This window comes from Melopsittacus undulatus, chromosome 4, assembly GCF_012275295.1.
Source record: "Melopsittacus undulatus isolate bMelUnd1 chromosome 4, bMelUnd1.mat.Z, whole genome shotgun sequence".
Taxonomy (NCBI): Eukaryota; Metazoa; Chordata; class Aves; order Psittaciformes; family Psittaculidae; genus Melopsittacus; species Melopsittacus undulatus.
The window spans coordinates 29,123,395-29,143,993 of record NC_047530.1 but is presented as its reverse complement, the minus strand read 5'-3'; the positions used below and the strand labels follow the sequence as shown (position 1 = coordinate 29,143,993).

At 36.5% G+C, this 20,599-nt stretch overlaps 1 protein-coding gene across 2 annotated transcripts in view; it reads right to left on the bottom strand.

The window, feature by feature from the left end:
- Positions 1-20,599, bottom strand: part of PPP4R3A (protein phosphatase 4 regulatory subunit 3A) — a 41,123-nt gene that overhangs the window by 10,791 nt on the left and 9,733 nt on the right. Inside the window, exons 1-8 of one of the 2 annotated variants that reach the window (XM_031049324.2) lie at positions 15,873-16,013; positions 15,047-15,145; positions 12,160-12,777; positions 3,482-3,559; positions 3,263-3,379; positions 2,655-2,771; positions 1,197-1,328; positions 1,002-1,104 (exon numbers count right to left, since the gene is read on the bottom strand). In XM_031049324.2, the coding sequence (XP_030905184.1) occupies positions 1,002-1,104; positions 1,197-1,328; positions 2,655-2,771; positions 3,263-3,379; positions 3,482-3,559; positions 12,160-12,702 (1,090 nt within the window). In that variant the 5' untranslated portion in view covers positions 12,703-12,777; positions 15,047-15,145; positions 15,873-16,013. Of the gene's footprint in view, positions 1-1,001; positions 1,105-1,196; positions 1,329-2,654; positions 2,772-3,262; positions 3,380-3,481; positions 3,560-12,159; positions 12,778-15,046; positions 15,146-15,872; positions 16,014-20,599 lie in introns of those variants that run through there. The other variant, XM_005149506.4, reaches the window with a different exon arrangement.

Here is a 20,599-nt window from a genome sequence, read left to right as displayed (position 1 = left end):
ATTTTGTTTTAACTCAGTGTTTGAAGGTTCAGAGAAGACAGAATGTAACAGTAACACAACCATCACGCTTTTTTTAACCAAATCTCATTATGATGCCCATATGTCTCTATCATGAAGTATGCTCCTATATGCAGTGCCTTGACTACATCTGCACCAAAAATATGATCTATTATGTCTTCTAACAAGAAGAATCTCAGCCTCTTTTAATACTTCTGGGACAACCATATCAGCATAAACAAAACATTAATCCAGCTTGTAAGTACAAAAATAGTAAGTTAAATATTAGATTTAATGCCGTTTTTAAAAATGTAGTTCTAACTTTTAAAAGTATTGCCAGACAGTTGACCATTAAAGAACAGAAGTAATTTAAATAATAAAAATCTCACTTTCAGTCCATCTGGATGACAGTTAAGATAAAATAGATTAATTTAACTAATCCCTTGGAAATCCATACAATAAATTAAGAAGTTCAGAGAACATTTATGTATCATTTATGTACCTCCTTTTACATCCATTTTGGATGTGCTATACTATTAACAAACAGTACTGCTGCTAGTAGCCAGCAAGAACAGTTACTTCATCACTGATCTCTGCTTTCTTACTTTGATTTAGAAACAATACCCTCAAATTCAGCACAGTATTGTGATACACACCTTAGGGGCAATTCTGCATCCTCTCTAGTAATCCCCGACCTTATAAAACTTTTACATGTTTACAAGTCTGTCACTGAACAGCCCTATGAGTTACCAAAAATCACACAGTATTTCATTTTTTGCCGAAATAAAATCTGCAGCAAATGCAATTCATTTCTTAAATCATGTCTCTGAATTTTATAATTATAAATTATTCAAATGACTAAATAATGAGTCAATATTTTACTTTGAACGATGTATCATAGATTCAGATACTCTTTAAAACAGAAAACATCCTTTGACAGTTACTTTATTTTAAACACTGACATTCAACAGCCTTAATATGTTCAAAACCCAGAGCGACATTACCTTTGCTAGGCTTGTCCTCTGTAGTATTGGCCAGTAAAGGGGCTGTCAGAACATGCATACAATGTTTGTAGAAGAAACCCAAGAACTCTGTCTTTTCTGTTTTCTAAAGAATGGGGAAAAAAAAAGTATCTGTGTAACACATATCACCAATAATCTAAAAACCAAATGTAATTTCAGCTTAAGGTGTTTACTTACATTGGCAGTGGCAAGCATATTTTCTGGATCAACTAAAGTACGAAGCAAACCCATTAGTAGCACTGCCCCTCCGAGTTCTGGATCTGTGTCACAAATCATGTGTTCTATAATGAGGTTGATGAGTAATATATCCTAACAGGCAGGAAAAAAAAAGCAAAAATCAGTTCTAATGTTCCTCCCTTGCACTAAATCCAAATTACCTTCTAAAAGGGTTAGTGCCTGGTTAAAACAGTGTTCTATCAAAATTCTGCAAAATGTAAACAACTACCAAACAAAAAAATCCAAACTTAACAGACACAATTTAACTTTACAGGCCACTGGTCCATTCTGGTCAGTGGTCCAACATTAAGAAGGCAAGCACTGAAGAATCTGTCAAAGCAACTAAAAATGGTTCTGAAATTAACAATCTAATTTTGAATTCAGTCTGAACTTAAATGTCAAAAGGTAAAAAGTAGAGACAGGCAATTAACAGTGTCAAAATACAACTGATTTCTGGAAGTGTTTTTAGAGCACAGTTTTTATCTGCACATCTCTTCCTTCCCCCCTTTAGAATACATACCAAGAGTTTTACTTCTACAAACGTAACAGTACATTTTATAATGCTCTTGACCTTGATGAGATTATTTTCACCTAAAAATAACCCCAACATGTATTTGCAAAAATCAAGAAATATACATAAAAGTAGAAAATAATATTTACATTTAGGAACCCCTACGCTAAAATTGCTTGGTTACCACCGTCCCCCATGAAAGAAGACAGTCATCAGATTCAAGTAGCTGGAAAGACCAGCAATATTCCCTGTCCCATCTGGCCCTTTCTTTCAGTGCAGAAGTAGCAGCACCAGCAGCTTCCTGTTCTCTGGCATGTTTTTAACAGATATGAGAAAAGACATTAACTATCTCCTCTAGTGAAAAGGCAGCACAATGTTTTTTTCTCCACTGAATACCACTCTAAAATACCCTTCTTGCTACTAGTTGTGTGCTGCCTTTTGTATTTATCAGCTAGAGGGGATCTCTGGGAAATGTAAATCTCTGTCGAAACATGATTTTGAACACTCAAGACCATCATTCCACTTGCAACATGTGAGATAGTAAATGAAACACAGGTTTCTCACAAGTAAATTAAAAACATGTGTATGCTAAGATCAAGACCGAAATTTATATTTTGCATTTTAAGGAGGCCATAATTCAAAACCATTCTGCACTGCTTGTATAACAGCTGTGTTAACCAAAATGGTGGTTTATGGTAACGTGTTTTAAGGAACAGGAATATGTAAACAGGAAAGCATTCATCTCACCAAACAGAACTGTTAAAAACATGGCAGTTCAGTATCCTGTAACCATCATGACTATATTGCATATTTCTTCAGAACTAGGGTTCACGTCCTTAACAGAGCTGTCAATATAAAATAGTAATTTCAAAAAACAATACACACATTTCTAGGGACCCTCTACTTACATCATCATTCTGCTGCGCTTCCTGCATGACGAACTCTCGTACCATGGATGGGTTGTATTCAACCAAGTATGAGAATATATCAGTGGCTGCACTTCGTACTTGTGCATCATCCATCCCCTAGAGAAGTAAAATAAAATCATTTATGTTTCCTTTAAAGAAAAGGCTTAAATGCAATGAAAACCACAAAGCATACAGCTTTTAATTCCTACTTACAAGTCATACCTAGCTATTACTAAAACTGTATTCTAAACCTGTATTGACTATTACCTCTTCTTTGTACATTTGACAACTGTTGGGAAAAACACATTTTATGTTTTCCTTGCTCTTTGGTCTACCTCCCTATTTTCTAATTTAATAGTACACCAAAGAGCATATAAAGATGTAAAGCGAACAAGAAAACAAAAACGTAAGAATGCCAGGGCACTTACAATGTCATACTGGAACTGGCTTTGAAGTTTTACAAAAATATTTTAACCTAGGCTAAGACAAGAAAATGAAGCAAACACTTCAGAAAACCGCATGTCTGAAGTTTGGCATACTTATTTTTTTAAAACAACCTCTCTGACATACATAAAATTGTTATCACAAATAAAATGGAACTGATTTACCAATATAACTTCTAGTGCTGGCAGTATGCCCATATTTGACAAGGTTTTGAAAAATGCATCTCTGTTTTGAGGTTGCAGTGTTTGAGAGAATGCACAAAACTCTTTCAGAAAGTTTACCTGAAAAACATGAATAATGCACTAGTTAGTAATTAAAAAAACAGATACATGCCTCACTTTGTAGTAACTGTCCCTTTCATGTATGTTTTACATATTTCTTACCAATTCCTGTCTTTTCTCCTCATCCGTGGCTTCATCTGTTAGCTGTGCAAACAAGTCTGTCAGAAATTTTTCATCTTCCTACAAAGGCAAAACAAAACCATTTGTTTATTTGACATTATCAAAAAAGCATCCAAGTATAACATAAAGTTCTTCTAAACCATGCTTCCTGTAGCTTGAGAGAATATACACTTGTGTACTGTAGTTAATCACACCAGTATCAACTTTCTAACTCAGTTTTCAAACTAATTAATATCAATCTTGGTTTTGTGCTTTTATGATGTTCAACACCTCTCCAAACCCAACACTTCACTCTCAGTTACAACGTATCTTGTTTTGCCTTTGGCTGTCTGTTTTCTATTTTCTACTGCCAATCTCATAATTTTGTTCATGACTTTTCTAACTTACTTCCCCCTTGGCACATGCCTGTCCCTCAAACCACACTACAATACCCTTGCTTTAACTGTTTACATGTATTTATAAATATGACCTCCCACTTGGCCCTATACATACATGTATTTTTGGAACCTTGAGATCTTTGCAGGAGACAAAGACACGACAAAGACAGTTTCCTAACAGCAGCAAGGAGGCAAGATTCTTTCTCCCAAATGTTGTGAGAAGCGTGAACTTCAGAAACCAGATCAAAGTGTTTCTCTTATATACAGCATCTGCTGGGCATTCTGGCTGGCAGCAATCAAAAACCATTCCATTCTTTTTCATGCTGCTGTACATTAGCAAAACTACAAACAGCAGACAACACATTACAAACATGTATTTAGACTGAAAAAGTAGCAATATGTAGCTTCCCATAACCATCACGGTCCTAACAACTACATAGTCATTAAAATGGAAATAAACCTCCCCCATACTTTCCCCAATATTACAGTTATAAGACAGCACTTGCTTGAAAAAGCTGCCTGTACAACAGAAACTAATAGATTTTTTTCAAAAAGCTGCCAGTGTTATTTCTGTGAAGTAAAGTGACACCACGTGCAATATCCCTCCACCCTAAAACCACAGTGCTAGAAAACTAAACTGCCTTGCTTACATTTACACAGCATAAAGCAGAACCACAACAGCATTTCAGATACATCCACATAAAGTTTCTGAAACTGCAGATTATCTAGGTACCTCACCCAGGGTCACTTTGCAGCCTTGCTGAGAAAATAAGTACCTCAGTTCCAATAGCACACCACACTAATGCAGTTATAACACTGTCACAACCCAGTGCAAGATCTCTACATGGCACTGCACAACACAGATAAACCCAAAATAGGTTGGCATGAGCTACCACCCTACAAGGCATTTCACCACACTGCAAGGCAACCCTGTATTTGGGATATGTCACCTGTTTCCTCTTGTTTGATGCTGTGATGTGCTTCCAAACTGACCCAACAGTTTAGTGATAATAAAGAAAAATCATTTTTGCACACAATTTCAGGTGCTATTTCTGTGGCTGCTTCAAAATCAAAATGAGATAGGACACGCTTCATTTGATGTTTACTGAAATTCGATCTGGAGGAACAAGTACTGGAAATGCAAAGTTTGACTTTCAAATCTCAACACTCAAACATGTTCTAAACAACTACTAAGATCTTAGGTTTCAAGAAACTTCAGCTGTGATGAAAGAATACAAGGATGTTTGACTACCTGCTATCCAGCTTTAATATGGCTTGGTAAGATTTCTATTCTAATATCTAACTTATTAGACATTACAGGTAGCATGACAAACCCACAGCACACATACCAACGTATTTTTTAACCAAAATTAAAAAAAAACAAACAATAAGCATAAAAATATAAAAAGTAAATTATTTTTTAAGAGCATTCAAGTTATTCTGCATGATTACCAGTGGATTTAAGAATAGGCTAAGTAGTTTGCTTTCATTTATCTTTTTGCGATTTTTAACCAAGATGTAAAACTAACCTCACCTCTTATCAAAACTATTGAGAAGATGCATGCTTATCCCAGCTGGAAAAGTGTAACCCCTACATTTCCAGTCTCACTGTGAAATGAACTTTTTTTACTTCCTTCATAATACTTGACAGTAACTGTTAAGTCAATACCACAGGAATATCTTAGAATAGTCATTAGCAAAAAATAGTAGAAATTTCAGCATTTCAGTAGGTCAGAGCCAAGATTAGTGTGCTTCCGCATAAAAAAGGGTACACAATACTACCCAAAGTTGGGGGCTTTTTTGGTTTTTTGGGTTTTTTTTCAAGTCAAGTGTGGAACGAGAGGAGAAGACCCTGTGGTGCTGGTGACATGGGGGATCTCACTTGTGACCCATGGTGGAGACTCAAGAGACAGAGGTGGCCAGAGAAGCTGCACCTCCAGCACTAACAGCAGAGCCCAACAGGCAAGGCCTTGCTGGGCAGGAGCCCAGCTAAGCTCTGTGACAGGTCATCATGGTTCAATATGAGGACATCTACAGGAGAGGCCAACTCATCCTGCTACTGGGCTTGCAAACATCTGGGACTTGCAGAGGGGACTTTCTAACAGTATCGATTTTATTTAGAAGTTTAAAATCAGACAAAATTAAGATCAATCTGAGTGATTTGAAACATCCCATTCTTACATAGATAACATGCAGTAAATGACAGTTATTCCAAGAAAAGAAAAAAACCAACCCAACCTGTTACTAACTTTGCAGTTAGGTCTCAGCCCTGAAATATGTTTTAGGTACTGTCTCATTCCAGGATGCTTAAGGAAAGGTAGACAGGTTGCTATTGATGGGAAAACTTCCAACACTCCTGTATTATAGATAACTGTGATTGCAGTGAACATTCTAAATACAAAATTCTCTCTCTCAGGTTGCAAGATTACCGACATGGGCAACATATCTAAAGATACATTCCTGGACAACACTACCAGAACCTATGGAAATGCACAGTCTTAAAGCAGAGTTCCCATGTATTAGAAGTCACAAAGCACCAACACCAAATGCTAAAATTCTACAATCTTAAGCGTTTCCCATTTGGGGTGTTTTCCAACTTGAAAAAAAATCCCCCAAAATACAGCTGTGAAGTGAACACAGCACAAATGCATAATTCCTTGCAGACAGGCACCAAAATCCATTTGGATGTTACCTTGGAAGCCCTGAAAGTCACAAATGTTTCTAAGAAAATAAAACTGCAAACCACAGTTTATGAGGCAATTGTAGAATAGTTATTTTCCCCATGCACAGAAATTAATTAAACATGCAATACTTAAACTATGCATATGCCAAATACTAAGTGTATTCATTTATGCTTCTGCAAAATCCAAGTAGATGTTCCTTGGATTTAATATATTTCGAAGTTCATGAAGATAAAATTAAGCCAGGCTATCTATGCACTCAATCATTTATGACTTTAAAAACAAGAAACCCCACAAAGTAGGATCACAAAAAAGACACTATTTATATTTGTCCTCCCCCTCCTATTAGTAGGCACTTAAAAAAGCATTCTTCAAAAGCAGGCTTTTCCTAAATGTAATTAACTTGCACTTATCAGATCCTTCATGCCTGTGATTACAGATAAACACAGAAAACATGCCTTTCTCAAAAAACTTTCAAGAAGCTCTGTGACACCTGAGCTGGAAAACAGTACACCTTCCATCCTGTTTCCCACCTCCATATTCAATTTTAGGCAGAAACAGTATTTCAGCCAAGAAAATTTCATAAAATCTTACTAGCAAACAAAATTACAGCTTCAAACATACATTCCTTCCTGCTTCAACAACAGAGGATTTTATAGTTTAAAAAATGCTTCAGTCTCCTTTATCTCAGACTACCTTCCCATACACGCCTTCATTTGCTATCAATAAGCTATTTCCACTTGAAACTGCATGCTGAAACAGCAATAGGATCCATTTATCACGTCTGGAGTTTCTGTAGACAGTGACAATAATTTTGTACAATGTAGAAGTTAATCTCAGAAATCATTAGCATGCACCACTTGCAAACTTCTTTCACTGTCATCTTCCCCAGAAAGTGGCATCCTTTTATACCTTATTTGCAAGGTAAATTTTGCTGGGAGTGGATCTACAGTTACTCCTGAGCCAACTACTGCAAAACAGCAGACTGGCAGTAGACATTCCAGTCCCAATACATTTGTGTAAAGCTACCCACATGCACTGACACAATTCTTTCTCTAAAACAACTACAGATAATTACACTTGCATCCAGAGTTCTGTAAAGAATCAGTAACTACCTGTAAAACCACTTTCAAAATTATAACCAGCCTGTTGTTATATATAAATCCAGCAAAATATACCTAAATGCATATACCCAAGTGTACTTTAATTCCTACAACTTTTTAGCTATTAAAAAGGGATATAGGGACTAACAGCAACGTGATTTCTGTATTTAAAAATGCTAATTTACCAGTGCAGTAATGCCAAGTGATCAGGGCTCTCCTAGGCACATGAATTATTTTAACATATGCCCAATGTTCCCATTGTAGTCTTCACTTTCCTCAAAACAAAAGACTCTAAAAGTCTAAAAGCACATACCCCAAAGTAATCCTATCAATATTCTGTATTGTGGAAAGTAAAACACTGCAGGACCTTGCTAGCAAAAAGAGTACGCCAATGAGAAAGGGGGAATAGAACAGAAGGAAACGGTGTTTGCTCACTCTATGGCGCAGTTTTGCAAGTTTTTTTGTTTTTTTAAGAACTAGTTAATAATACAAAGGGAAAGAACTGGTGGCCTCCAGTGTGAACATTAGTATGTATTTTTTTAATTGCAAAAGAGCGTCATATAAAGTAAGAAACACCACTTACCTGTCCCACCCCCACTCTCAAAACTTGGCGAACTCCACATTTCAGAGAGGTTTCTTGATGGCTATGACATCTCAAGACTAGAACAGGCTGGACGCCAAGCAGTAAGAGCATATTAGGAGGGGCTGAAATTGGAAAAAAATGTTATATACCTCTTTCGTATCTCATGTACACTGAATCATAAAACCTATAACTGCAGAGGTTTCCAGAGCAGTTAATTCTATAGACTGGAAATACTGGGCTTACTATCCATCATGAACAACAGTATCTAGTTTAGTGAGATCTCCACATAGTTACTTAAAATTACAGATCTTAGACAATTAAATAAAAAATAAATTAACCTCTGTTTCTTATAACAGCCCATCAGTGTAAACATTTACATAAAGATTATGGGAAAAGCTAACCTTTGTAAAGGAGAGAGGAATACAGTTCATAACCGTAAGTGCCAAAGGCGCACCATTCTCTATTTTCATTGTTTTACCACAGAACAGCCAGAAGTTATTTACCTACCAAAGGAAGCAAAATCGTGGAAGCAGGTATCCTCCATGACTGCAGATGTTTGGTTTTTTTCTTTTTAAAGATGTCCAAAATCCCTTAAAAAGCCACAATTCTTAAGAATCTGCATATTCATATTTACAGAATTCACTAGTTATACTAAAAAATTGACCTTACATGTCCTGTGTTGACACCAAATACCTTAAATAAGGTATTTGGTGGTAATTTTGAGGAAAGTCACCTGGCCTGTCAAAAAGCATAAGGCACAACCTGCACAGAGGCCTGTACAAATTTCTAGTCACTTCTCTGTAACTAAGGTATGGCTCAGTTAATTTGAAACGAGGGAAGTGCAGTGTGCCATTTTAGTTAATATACAGCCTGAGATGAGAAGGGCTCTGTAGAGCTTCTCTATTTTGTCCTGGTGGAAGTTAAGAGCTTTTCTTGTCCTTTCCTTAGCAATCAGTAAGAGAGAAAAGAACAGAATATAAAACAAGTCAGCTGCACACACAATAGCTGCAGCATGTCACAGGCTATCAGCTGCTCAGGGACTTTACTTTTAACCCGAGAGGTAAAATTTCCTAAAGAGATCATTCCCCTCTCAGTGGTCTAGGAGAGACAACCTAAAGTCAACAGCTGAAGCATTAACAACCTGCACTACACATCAACTAAGAACTTGAGTCTCATCCATGGGTGCCAAGAAACTACCAAGAAGCATCCCAGAAAGTTCTCAATAATGATTTATAAAACACCAGCTTCTTAAGTACACATGTAAGGTTAGTGAGAACTGGGATCTCACAAGATCTAAAACAATGAATGCCAGAAACTCCAGAGACAAGTTTAACTCTTTCATGAAATAACACCCCCCACCACTGAAATACTATGATAGAACCAACTACAGAAACGCATGTTAAACCATATGCTAATAAGAGACCTTGAAAAACAGTTACAGAAGTTCAATCGACAGAAGCAGTCTTAATTTTGTTCTCAAAACATTATTTATTCTGCTTAAAGAAATGAAAAGGAATGGAACCATACATTTTATACACAGAATGTAGGCATAGGGGTGGTGGAGAAAGGAAAGGGAAGAATGAAAACTTAGAGGGCAGAGATAATAGAAAAGTGCAACCTGACATACTGCTTTATAAATAAATGGATAAATAAATGTCAGGTAAATAGGCTTAAAGCCACACTGTCAACTAGAAAAATCTATCAATCAATCAATCAAGCCATTTAATCTCTTAGAAATGCAATGGGTATATAATTTGTGATAGCCTCTTTTAATTCCCTCAAAACCCAGAACTGATCATGAATATAATTTCCAACAGTCTTATTTATAAACTTGGGGAGTAACCACTCAATGCTATACAGCTGTACTGTGAAAGGTCTAGGAAATGCAATGTAACACAGAATATGTGTTCCTCCTCCTGTGCTGCCACTTGTGGCTGCACTTGAACAATGTGAAGTATTTATTTAACTTTGAAAGTTATGCAGCAATAACTATTCTGGCCCCAGTGCACACACAGTACACTTTATTCTCAACCACAGACAACAGCAACAGAAGTGAAGATAATGCTCAGAAACCTGCGGTCACACAGCAAATCGAAATCAGACCTGAGTCTCTGTTTCAACTGTAAACTGCAACTAAAATGTTTTTCAACTGCATCAGTCTTTGATATTCCAACCCAAGCTTACCTTACATCTATTAACCTAACATAGGATGCAAGAGAGAGAAAAAGAGGAAACTAATCAGCTACTCAATCAAGTTACCCAAGGATTTCTGGCAAAAACACCCTTAATGATTCTGCAGCATCAGGTCCCTTTTTTTCCTTGCCCAGCTTCCTTTTCAAGAGCCCTCTCAGAATCAGCCACTAACACCAACACTCCTGAATAATTCTTCCATTCCTCCTCCTCAAATTAAAATACATGATCCTCAGGACTTTGCTTTTAGCAACCCTTGCAAAGAGGTCAAGATACTTTAGAGACACAGGTCATACTGGATACTTAAGCTGAGATCCCTTATCTGAATTATTCAGCACTCGCAATGTCAGACTTGTTTTTTCAAAATGGCCCCTCCAAAATGCTTAAGGCCTTCTGACTATTTCAGATTCACATCTGGGACCTTACTTATCAAGGACACACATACAGACATGAAGAGTTTGGTTCAGTTGGGAGCAAACTGGGGTCTAGTACTAACAAAGAGGCCTCTGAAGTTCTACCAGCCTTCCACCAGCTGCTGCAGGAAGTAATGGTCTGTCCACAAGGCACATACCTCAGCTGCTAGGCCTGAGTGACATCATGCACATCTGGCTGCTTATCAAATACTCCACATGTGGATATAACAGATTAAAGCTCCAACAGAGTGGATTAAATAATATCGGTATTCTGATCAACTGAGTGTGGTGGATGGAAGGTTGGGAGGTTTTGCTATGAGCTTGTAAAAGGAATTTTCACTCTCCTTTGTTGGATACTCCATAAAATTGAACAGGATATATGCTGAGATTCAACTTTAGATAAATATGATTAAGGTCATCAGTAGCACCTAGCACTTTGCACATTTCTCCAGATAAGACAGCCCTTACAAAAAGAGTGGCTATGAATTTATGAAATGCTAGAAGAATTAAGATAGCGACAATTAACAAACTACAATGCATGTGTTGTAACACTTTGCTGAGCTTGCTGAAAGCATTAGGAAGCTCCTATTACAGACATAGTCCACCTATTTCTACAGAGTTCAGGAAGTTCATGGGTTGGTGCAGAATATTTAAGACATGTAAGCAAGGCATCTATAATCATCAAATAATCTCTATATTTGCATTAAGACATACATCATGAAAACCTGGCAATTCTAAGCAGTATTATTTAGGAACTTAAAAGACAAACTAAGAAAACATTCAAGCATCTAAAGCAATGTTATGTTCTGAACCTGTTCTTTCCAAACAACTGATTTAATTTACTTCCAAATCAGAAACAGTTTTATCCTGGTATGAGATTGTATTTGTGAAATTTGGGTGAAGTAATTTGATATTTTTTGTCTTGTCATGGTAGCATGACAAGAATTATCCTTAATTGCAGCACTTGGAAAGTCCCAAAATACAGAAAAAAACCCACGAACCCCTACAGAAGATCAACCCTGTAAGACGCAAACAGTACTATTCATTCCAAACAACCTCATTCAGGATTCCACATATGTTTTGCTCCATTTATATCGGTTACAGAGAATCTAGTCCAGTATCTGAAATTTAAGAACATAATAACAGCTCACTACTCAAATCCATGCCTTTTATGTCATACTTCAAAATTACTTTTGGAATCACATAAATGAAGGTTCTACTGAAGCATCTCAATCGTTAAAAAAAAAATTATCCAACTTTCTCTGCACAAGCACAAATAGCAAATAAAGAGACTGTGAAATTTTGAGACTTACCTGTAACATACCAACTATTTCCACTTTATTAAAAAAGATGAAAGAATGAAGTGTTGATAGCATATTCTCCTCAAAAACTGAGGGAGTGGGTAGGACCATATCTTGAATATACTGTACTCTGTAGGTCTGATGTATTTTTTGCTTCAGCTCTGGATCAGATATAGGTATCACCTCTTTAAATTTCGCTGTTTTAGTCAGAAATTCCCTGTGTTTCCGTGACTGTGATAAAGACGGATCATATTCTAGGCATCCAATTACGTCCATTATACATTCCTCAGAAAACATGACTTCAAACAGTGCAGTTCTGTTCAAAAGGAAAATTCCCTTGATAATTTCATATAAGTGGTGTAGTCCTTCAATGTTCTCCAAGTCTTCACACACATGAAAAATTTCTAAGAGCTTCTTAATATAGCCCTCATTTTCCAGTGCTAGTGCGAGTTTTTCACGACGTAATGGTGAAGGCAGTGAAGATGCCACAAGTTCTGCAATTTCTTCTAGCCGGCTTAATTCACAAGATGGCAATTCTAGACCTGGTGATGACATATCATCAAAACGCTCTTCCTCAGATTCATCGACAAGGTCCTGAGTAATATCGACAGAAGGGTCTTTGCCTTGAACCTACAAAATAAGATGCGTTCCAAAAAGTGGAGTTTAATGTTTACTGTTACCTGAATGCTTTTATAAAAATACCATTTCAAACACCACACACTTTTTCTTTGTATGGCCAAAACAGAAGTGCAAACATAAGGCTGACACTGAGTACAACTGGTTTGGAAAGTAAGAGATAATGAAAACATTTTTGCAAACAGAAGTCTTTACAAGATTATTTCTACATTAGATATTTTCTACAAAAAGGAGAGAGAATAAAGAGAAAAGCTACATTTCCCGAGTACTCCAAATAAAAAAGGAAATTCATAATTACTAGTATGGACAACTTTCTAACAGGCTACTGCCCCTCTACTCTGCTCTTGTGAAACCCCACTTGGAGTACTGTGTGCAGATCTGGTGCTTTCAACATAAAAAGGACATGGACCTGCTGAAACAAGTCCAGAGGAGGGCCATGAGGATGATCAGGGGACTGGAGCACCTCCCATATGAAGATAGGCTGAGAAAGTTGGGACTGTTTGGCCTGGAGAAGCTACACGGAGACCTCGTAACAGCCTTCCAGTATCTGAAGGGGGGCTATAGGGGTGCTGGGGAGGGACTATTCATTAGGGACTGTAGTGATAGGGCAAGGGGTTATGTGTTAAAACTTAAACAGTGGAAGTTTAGATTGGATACAATGAAGAAGTTCTTTACTGCTAGGGTGGTGAGGCACTGGAATGGGTTGCCCAAGGAAGCTGTGAATGCTCCATCTCTGGTGGTGTTCAAGGCCAGGTTAGACAGAGCCTTGGGTGACACGGTGTCATAGTGTGAGGTGTCCCTGCCCATGGCAGGGGGGTTGGAACTAGATGATCTTAAGGTCCTTTCCAACCCTAACTATTCTATGATTCTATGATTCCAACTGAGGAAGGTTAAAACCTTTGAAGTACACTGGACACAATACAATAGCATGTCCTCAAAACAGGATGTAAAGACACTGGTTTCTTACAAAATTACAAGATCTTTACATGAGGCTGAGGAAGCTGGGCTTCTTATCTGCATGTTTCCCAAGAACATAATTTGCCCTTTCCCCCGGATTTATTTCTTTCCCCAACTTTTGCTCTTTTGACTGTTAAGGTTTCTGGAAATGTTTCTGTACTTATTTATATATGTAGTACTTATTTCCTGATTTAATTTTAAATTCTAAAAAGATGAATGATCTCTACACATGCAATTGTAAAATCAGTTTTCTTTGTCTTTTTTCTGAAATCAGTGAGAACACAGTCCAAAAGACAGTGGAGGGAGCTCAAGTTTTGTTAAGAACAAAAGAGTCCGTAAAGAGAGAATTAGACAAATTTTGAGAAATGCCACCTAATGTAGCATAGTAATTCAGAGAAGTTGTAATGCTTGGAATGGAAGAAAATAAAACTAAACAAGAACTGACAAAATTAATTAAGTGAATACATTGACTAAAATCTTCCAGGTATTGGTCAACAGTTAATACCTGACCAAATGTTACCCAGAAACAACACTGGTTCAGTGACTATATAGTCAGCTGGTCATAGTGGTAAAACACAATGAATTAATTAGCACATATTAAAATATATATATGCTATATATAAATAGGTTAATTTCTTTAAACTGCAAGAACTATAGCTTTGAGGGGATAATGAAGGGATATAGCTATCTCTTACTTCAGAGGAACTATCAGATCAATCTTCCGTACCCTAATAGTCAACAGAAGCATACTGCCATACTTCCATGGAAAAGTTCTATTGAGAAACTCAATACTGCCCTCACCTGAAACAATAGAATGAGGTAAGAGGAAGAGAAGAACAATAAATGTAGAAACAGAAATGTGAATAAGATATGGTTAGTCTATGAGAAATATGTTATAAAATTCACTAATAGTTCACATACATTCTTCTGTCTACAGCAAAACTGTGGACAGGTAATCTTTTCCCTTTTGGCCATCCTGGGAAAACTTAATTACAAAATCAATTTATATGAAACCTTTTAAGCACTCATTTTTGAGCTAAAGTTTCTTGGGCAGTAATTGAGCTAAAAAGAACTGAAAATACTCTAAAAAAACACTGCAGACATACTTTAAGTTCATAACAAATTTCTGGAGGAAGAAGAAAGTTTTCAAACTCAACAAATGCAGAATTTGGGGGAGGTGGCTACAATGATAGTTTGTACTTTCTATCCACTGTGCTCAGGTTCATCTCTTAGAACAGTCTAAAAATTCTGAACACAAACATTAAGATGATTTAGGCTGTCTCAATCTTAGACTTATCATACTTACCTGACATATTTTTTCCCATATTTCATCACATCCTGCTTTTTCTTGAAAGCTAAGTGCCAAATCATAATTTTCAGCTTCAGACCACACAATCAATGTATCCTTTAAAGAGAGGAAAAGTATTTTAAGGCAATGTTATTTCAGATTTTGAAAATCTGAAGAGTGTTTAAAGTGTAAAAATTTAAAATAAGAACAGTTTAACATCTTAGTAGAACAGGAGAGTAATACACTACAAATGCAATCTCATACTTTGCAAGACTTTTATAAGTTCTGAGATTCTTAGAATTACAAACATTTCTGCATAAATTAAGGAAGTTCCAGAAACATACTGAAAGGTTTAATTAATTCGAATTACCATTAATACTGTAAATCTCGAAAAGATTGATCTAGAATAAGTACTTCTACCTCAATGAATCCTCTGATAAAACACGATAACAAAAGCAACTGGCTTTGGTTTTGATTTGCTTGGGTTTTTTTAATTTGTTTCAACTGGACCACATAAAACTGCACATCTTTCGTAGGAACTAAATTATGATCCTTTTTGTTTTCTTCTCATTCTTATAAGCCCCAGAAGTCACTGTGCAGAAGCACAGAACAGCTGCTTAAAAAGCAGCCCCAAGATGCCTACAAACTGTAAATGAGATCAAAAACTTGAATATGCACACAGCTAACTCCCTAGGAATATGCATACGGATTACATTGAACCACATACACCATTTTTACACATTCCAAATTCTGAAAGGATGTTTTGCCTTAGATTTCTACAAGTTAGTTGAAACCACGCTTAGTTATGTTTACTACCCAGACAGTTAAGCTCTCATCTACTTACTAGAATAGTTCAAGAGTTTACCAGAGCCCTCATATTGCATGCAAAAACAATATATGGAAGCGGAAGCTGATGCTGCAAACAGTGATATCGCACACTGATAAGGTATTCGATGGAGTAGTTTACAGACAGTCTGCTAAACAACTGTTAGAATAAAAAATAAACATGAAAAGAGAAGAAGATATAAGCTGCATTATTTACATATCAAATCAATTTTAGTTTGTCTTTTGTCTTCCTATAGCAGCTAGTTGAAATACAGCCGCATCAAACATACATATGCAACTGCATTATTTTCATTAAATGCTAAAGCATGCATTTACTCACTAGCACAAGACACAGTAATTTTTCTACTTATATTTCAATGAGAACCGTAACTTACAGTATTTTTGCGTCATTACATATAAATTCTGCTTACAGTGATTATTCCCAAAGGAATTACTTTTAAATATCTGCAAAAGCACTAAAAGTTGCCAGACATCGGTAAAGTTTAAGACAGTTTATTAATTAGGCTTAATTTATTTCAAATATTAAAATGAACACTGAGAATAAAGAGAAATCTTACACTGACATTTTGATATACACTTACTAGAAAACTCCTTTAACTATAGTCTAAAGAGCACAATAAGGCAGCTCCATTAGGATTCATCAAGCAATACAATATAATCAATTTGCCATTACCAGAGCAGCTATACTGCTTCAGAGGCACTAATGGCTTTACCTTGCAAATGGCAAATAGTTTACCTTTTCCTTTTCCAAAGGGTTGAGGAAGAGGTGGTACACAGAAGAAAGGGATTTAGGAAGACCACCTCCAAAATACAAAAGGAAGAAGAAAGTCACAATTAATACTTTATTCTCTACAAGACAGGTCATGGTGCAAATACTCTGGTAATAACAGATTGACAGCACCTAGTACTGCTGACTCATACAGAGCCAGAAAAGTAACAGGCTACAAAAATTTAGAAAAGGAAGTTCCTAAAGTAAATGCTGCATGTTTTGTTTTGGGTTGTTTTTTTTTCCATAAAAGCAATTCTGGCTCAGTTTGATCAAAAACATATCCTTTTTTTCATTACATACAAAATGTTCGTCTCTAGACAAGGAACCGGATGGGATGACTAACACAAACATCTGAAATCTGTTCTTGTCTAGCCTGGCATTAAAAACAATTAAAATGTGAAGCTACAGTATTAAACCATAGCTATATTGTGTGAACTATGCCATAAACATGCACACATTTTACCACTTAAGGCTTTTACATTGAGTGCTTTGCCAGAATCCTGGCATTCTAGGTCTTAACATACATTTGAGCTCTTGGCAAGATCTTTTTTAAATAGGCTGATAATCAGGAAACTTTATATAGAGTTCTCAACCTTATTCTGTTTGAAAATCACTTGCTGCTTCACAAAAAAAAATATTTTGACAATAGTGCCAGTTGAATGGATCATCACTATCTTAGCCTATACAAAATTTGCTGTCTCCTTAAGACCATTTATATAAATTTGTGTTCTTCCACACTATTGTTCATTATGACTGCTCATATATAACAAGGAGTTTTTAATTTTAAGCAAAAATTCTTATCATGGTCTCTTGTTAGAAGACCTGCATATATAACATTCCCATAAAGAAGCATATATCATTTCTACCAAAGAGGTTGCACTCTTATACAGCCTGAGGCAAAACTTCTTCAGAATACAGCTGGGGATTCCTCTGCTGCTTGTCTCATTGTTCGCTGTATCACACCCACATGGAACAAGTTCTTGTTGGTTAGTTAGAGGTTTGCAGGGAAGCACTACTGTGTGCTACAGCTTTCTTTAAAACTTCACTTCCACAAAACTCAACTTCAAAAACACTACTGCAATAGTTTAAGCCAGAATACAGTGGCAATTGTATTTATATGGGTGAGGCTTAGTATCTACTGTGTGATTCCCCTCACATTTTTTGGAAATTATTTCCAAAAGTCTCACTTTCCTTAACATAAAGGTTGTTGAATACACACCATCAATCTCAAGTTCTTGACTAACAGTCAGTAGACGTCACACTTTTGCTAGACATTAAATCAGTTTTATTTAATTACTAGCAAGCTGATCAGCAGGTGCATTGTACAGCATTCATACAATCTCCAAAGCAAGCCCTGGGATTTCATAATTAAGAATTTCAGAGCAATCAGTACTCATATTTGATTCTGCTGTAAAATTAATTTAAGCTTTCTTTCCTAATGTGGTAAAATTAAGAAAACTACTATTGTTTGACAGTGGCCTCCTACTAGTATTCACATCCAGGGAGAAGGGTTATCAGTCTTCACAGCAACTCCAAAATATTCTCTTGGCATCTCTGTGAGATTCAAGCTACACTCAAGAAGCAGCGATTCCCAAATTACACAGGTCTTTCACAAATGCTTGCTTTCTGTCTTAAGAAGCAAATTAATTTCTTCCTACTAGTCATCAAACAATTTAGGCCTGTGAAACTTTCCTGGATCCTACTGGAAGTTCAACACAGGATGTTTGCTCCTCCCCCTCTTGGACTGCCTGACTGCTGTTTTCCTTATCAGAGCCCTGACATTGTTTACAGTTGCAGACACTTCCATGTGTCAAGCCACCTTTCGGCATCTTGCTAGCTAGATATTTACAATCAAAAGTACAATTCCCTAAGCAGTCTTCTGCTTCAGAAATAAACTACTGGTGCTACCCAAGATTTTTAAGTTTATTTATATAGCTATCATGTTAGGTTACACCAGGATCTTCTGGCTATAAAATCCCATCCTAGTAATGTAATCTAAAGGTCACTTCTGCATTTGGTTTTGTGCATTTGTTCACCTAAAACTGGAATATCTGAATGTTATCCCAAAAACTGGGATAACATATCAAAGCACACTCAGTCTTATGGCAGAATGTATTTTATTAGCTTCTATGAAAGCTCAATAATCATATGTGACTTTTCAGTTATCAATTTCTTAGCTGCATTCCAATGAATCATGAAATAAAAACCAGTTTATTAGTTCTGTAACAGAAGGGACTCACTGGCCTAGTGGCCATATCCAGAAACAGCAGAAAAACTGGATTTCACTGGAAAACATGTGAAGATAATGGAACATGTCATCATTTGAAATAGATGAACCAACCCACCCAAACCCAAGAGCTGTCACTCTCCTTTGCTTCTCCTCTCACCCTGCAAAACCACATATTCTTCCCTACTATCTTAGCTACACTAAGCACAAATTAAAATAGTTTCACTGTTGGCTTGCTTGTCCTGACAGCAAGGGCAGGAAGTTCATCTCAGAGTATTCCGCCAGTGCCTTTTTGGATCTGTCCAAAAAGTAGCTTTTTTATTAGCAAGTCTGCTCTCTTTATACAAAGATAACCACCTCTGAACTACGTAGTTAATAGAAAGTACTCTAGGTGAATATAAGTTTTGTATTCTTGTGAGGAAATGAAAAAGGGGCTGCAAAAGTAGAGAACACAAGACCCTGAAGTTTCTAGTGCAGAGGCAAGACTTTGCAGCTGGGAGCAACTTAAGTCCTCCTTGTTTCAGGCACAAAAGGGGATGCAATACATATTTCATCACTGGGTTACAGGCTGTACATGGATGTATTTAAAATAAAGTTGAGAAGGTAAGTCTTTACTGTTCTATAGCTAAAGCACTGCTAAAGTATACTTAAAGTATATTTAAAACTATATACCCCAGCCCACACCCGTATCAGTTTTCTCTCTAGATAAATGCTAAGTATATAGAGTTTATTTCTCCTCTAAGGTTGCATAGGAGGATATGTGTTGTCCTAAAATACTAATGCAATTACCCATTTTCTGAAGAATGTTCACTTTAGAACAGCACCTTTGTCACTAGCATTCTGGAATTGTGACATTTTAATACTTTTAAAAAACCCCAACAATGTAAGAGCATGAACTGAAGTGTGTGTAAACGGACTTCACCAGGCATTACAATTAAAGTATCTCCTACCTTTATTAGTATATTAAGAAAACAACACCAGAAGAGTTAAACTAAATATTGTATGTGTTGTCCAGCAACCATTGTATAATTAAATTCCCCTTACTAAACAAAATTTGCTTTTAAGCTCTGTGCTACTTACCCATAATTAAATCCAGTATATTCCATACTGAACTTATCATCATCATTATGGTAACATTTAAAAATAAGAATAATAATAAAACTCAGCATACAGTCCTAAACAAGAAAAAGTCAGGAGGCTGAGTCATACTGATGCACATTTTACTTCTTCAGAATAAATCTTCTGCCTACAAATCATACCTTAAAACAAGAAATATTAGTCCTTTTTCTGAGCCACAAGGCATTAGTTTCTCAAGATGTTTTCTTTCTAGCTTTTCTCACACGGATTCCTTTCTTCTAGTTCTAGTGTAAGTAATGACGAGTTTGCCAGGAAGTATGCAGATCAGAGCATCCAAAAACTTCCACTGGTCAGGTTCACAGACACATCTTCCTTCATGAACTCAGCAGAATAACTCTTCATGGTGACAGAAAGATTTAATCTAATTTATCTGACTCTCTACATGTTTCATACTTTTAAGTTATTCCAAACCTCCAGATGGTAGGTAAGTCTGGGAAGACAGGGGAAGTATCTCAGGATACACCATACATGCTGATGTATGAAAAATGAGTCCCCAAGCAGATCCCAAGATCTACCAAGTGTTCCTCTCCAAAGGGCAGACATTTGTATATACCACCAATCAGATCAATATTTATGTGCACACAGAAAACTG